This window comes from Pteropus vampyrus, unplaced genomic scaffold (genome assembly GCF_000151845.1).
Source record: "Pteropus vampyrus isolate Shadow unplaced genomic scaffold, Pvam_2.0 Scaffold460, whole genome shotgun sequence".
NCBI lineage: Eukaryota > Metazoa > Chordata > Mammalia > Chiroptera > Pteropodidae > Pteropus > Pteropus vampyrus.
In genome coordinates this window covers 75,502-78,787 of record NW_011889241.1, presented here as the reverse complement: position 1 = coordinate 78,787, position 3,286 = coordinate 75,502, and the positions used below count along the sequence as shown (strand labels likewise).

Sequence of the window (3,286 nt, the reverse complement as noted above, 5' to 3'; positions counted from 1 at the left end):
TCCTTCTTTGATACAGTCAGAAACTCCTCAATAAAATGAATTGCTCCCACTCACAAAAAAAGTGAATTGTTTATATTTTACACATAACTTTTAAGAAAAAGCTTTTGTGATAGATTAGAAATTAAGATCTTCAATGCACTTGCAAGTGATTCTTTTACTGATGGATAAGTATAAGTCAAGAAACATCTGCAGATTAAAAAAAGTTGATATTTCAAATTAATATGATCAGAACTTGGAGTCCCTTTACCTTTGCAAACTCTGAAAGCAATCACACAAGAACCACATACTTGGCCAAAGACTTACAATTGTTTCAAGGCATTCAATGAGTTCCCTGGGAAGCCAGGTGACACACATGAGGAAACTGTCCTATGGCACTTTCAGTTCTAAACTAAAACATATAGGTGTATAGATATCCAGAAAGAATTAACTTTCAGAAAAGTGAGGTAGAGATGAAACTTCCCAATTAGTATACCATACAGAGAATTGAAATGATGTTGATATATGTTTTATGATGTAAATTGTTTTATTTAAATTTCTCCAGAGAAAATTCACAAGAATTTACATATGAAAAAATATATCATATACAATATTAAACATATGCACTATATCAAAATATTCATGAAGTTCTTTGTCATCATGGAAGAGCACAAATTTCATCAACCTTAAAACACATGGTTTCAAATATATAAAAATCATATAAGACACAATTCAAAACACTTTATAGGCCCTAGAAGTAGATAATTAGTATTCATATAAGAGGTAAACTTACCATTCTTATTAACACTGGACCTCGTTGTCACCCCTTCTGCCCTAAGAAACACTAAATAAGCTGTTTACAGATGAAACGCATTTCTTTCCTGCAGGGTTCATTCAAAAATCTTTTATTTGGGCTATACACTATGCAGTTCTGTATATTTACAGTCTGAGGAAATGAAAATCTGTAATGAAAAATAAATAAAATGTTTTCATATGCTTAAAGGAAATGAGAATGTTTAGGGATGGTGTTTCTTATTAAAAATAGAACTTTAAAGCATTTGAATGAGATAGCAACATACTGAGTCATTATATTTTTTCATGATTTCAGAGTACAATATTACAAAAACTCAGTTACTGCCTCATTAATCAATAACATTGACACTGATTTTTTCCATTGTTATTAATGGTTTTAATACATAAAAACTTTACCTCTATTTTGTTTGAAGATGTATTGACTAATCTAGGCTAGGAAAACAAATCAGAGCAGCAAATTTATCATTGTATGATGCTGCAAATCCTATGTTTATGAATGGAAGTGAAATTCTAAGACCACAAATATACAGAAAATAAGACAGCATATTTGAAATATGAGAAGATGCTGAGAATATTGGGCTTCCCTGGAATAAAGACAATAATGCCTATCTTGTTTTTCCTGGACAGCTTCTCTGTGTGTGAGCATTTGTACATGCACAATTCATCCAAGTGCTTGTATCAAGACAAAAAAAAAAACAATGGTCAAAAGCTCTTCTACGGTCACAAGTACACCAAACTCAGGTCATAAAAGAGCTTTGGAGCATATACATGGATGTTCTAGAAGGGGCTAAAATTGCCACTCTGTTGTATTTATTCTCTTTTCTGTATTCTCATGCTACAGACAGATTATAATAGCTACAGTGCTGCTAGACGTTACAGTTTTGCTCAGATCTAAGAATAAACTCCTAAAGGATAAAGAAGCCCAGACTGCCAGAAACTTACAGAGTTTGGGAGAGAGCAGAGCCATCCTCCCACAACCAGGCACTATGTTTTTTATTGTAAGAGAGTCCGATCCAGTAATACCATCTCCTTATATGGTTCATGAAATCCTGTTAGGAAACGAAGGTGAACATATTAACATAATTTGAATCTACTCTGGGAATAGTGCACTTTTAAGAAAGTCAGTGTCCAGCATAGATTCAGACTTTAAATCACTCTAACTAAAATTATTTATCATCTAGTTTAGGAGGAATAGTAACATACTTCACATTTTCTCACTGATCAGGACCATTTATTTATGGAGAATAAAAATTTTCCTTATTGAGGAATGAAAAATATTATAAAGGGATTTTTTATGAAACATATTTTTTCCCCACAGGAGATCAACATAAAATTTGATCTCAAATCAACAGGATCGTGAGGAGTAAATTTCTTGGGTATATAACCTACTCAACCTATACTCAAATAGTTTCTTCATGCAGCCAGAGAAATTTTTCACCTTTTCATAAGAATTGGATAATTTTATAATCATATTCTTTCTATTCATTCCATATTATATCTCAGAATGATGACCAAAGCTATATAGTTACAAAAGAAATTATAATTTAATTAAAGCACTAAAAATTATAAAGTCGTTTAGTTGATTCTTTGAATAAAAATAATGACCTAGTATCTCTTCTTTGATCTCTCTCTATAATGTCTCTTGCACTGTAAGTGAAATGTATCTTGATTTTTATCCTTATAATACAAATCTTTGAGAAATTTTATAGGTTTTATAAGGATTGTTTTAAGGTATACAAAACTACTAGTCATTAGTTCAAATACAACCATCAATTTACTACCTGATTAAAGAGTGACTCAAAGTAGTCAGCATAGTTAAATAGTATTTTTACCCTAGGCCAAAGAAAATACAAGAAACCAGAATTCAATACATGCCAATTCATCTTCGTTTTGTAACTGAAGTAGACTGGAATTCTTAGAAGCACAGAAATCTTTGCTTTCTTCCCAAGTTTTCATTTCATTAGAAATAAAATAACAGTTGCATTGGTACCCAATCCACATTTTTTGGCAAGAAGAGTCTAAAAGAAAAAATAAAACATGAGGACAAAGTCTCTAATGACTTTGGAGATTTAACTTTCTTTAGTGCAATTTACTCATTCAAAAATCATATTATCCCCCACACATATTCTTTGAGAATGTACTATATACACCAGAGTTCAGAGAATGTTAATGGGTCAGACATGAACTTTTTTTCCTCATGGAGATTATATTCTAGAGATAGAGTCAAAATTATATAATTGTCAATAATTTATTAATTATATTTAATGCTAAATTGGTAATGTATACACACAAAAAATCAGTATGTTAAACATTATGTAGCAGAGTATAGGATAAGGTGGCAGCTAGAAGAAACTTTCTCAGCAACAGAGCCAAAGTTGACTTCTACTGTATGAATGACAATGAGCATGATGAAAGAGATATTTAAATAGAAAGCATTTTAGTATCTTTTCTGAGTTGGAAAAGAATGTGGTACATTAGGAGAATTCTGATATCTGTT

General features: G+C 31.2%; 1 protein-coding gene across 2 annotated transcripts in view; it reads right to left on the bottom strand.

Annotated features, from left to right (window-relative positions):
- Positions 1 to 340: 340 nt before the first annotated feature.
- The window catches only part of LOC105306757 (natural killer cells antigen CD94-like), a 33,652-nt gene continuing 30,706 nt past the window's right edge, over positions 341 to 3,286 (bottom strand). For both annotated transcript variants that reach the window (XM_011381941.1, XM_011381940.1), the window contains exons 4-7: positions 2,665 to 2,807; positions 1,732 to 1,838; positions 770 to 938; positions 341 to 383 (exon numbers count right to left, since the gene is read on the bottom strand). In XM_011381941.1, coding sequence (XP_011380243.1) covers positions 821 to 938; positions 1,732 to 1,838; positions 2,665 to 2,807 — 368 coding nt within the window. In that variant the 3' untranslated portion in view covers positions 341 to 383; positions 770 to 820. The remainder of the gene's footprint in view (positions 384 to 769; positions 939 to 1,731; positions 1,839 to 2,664; positions 2,808 to 3,286) is intronic.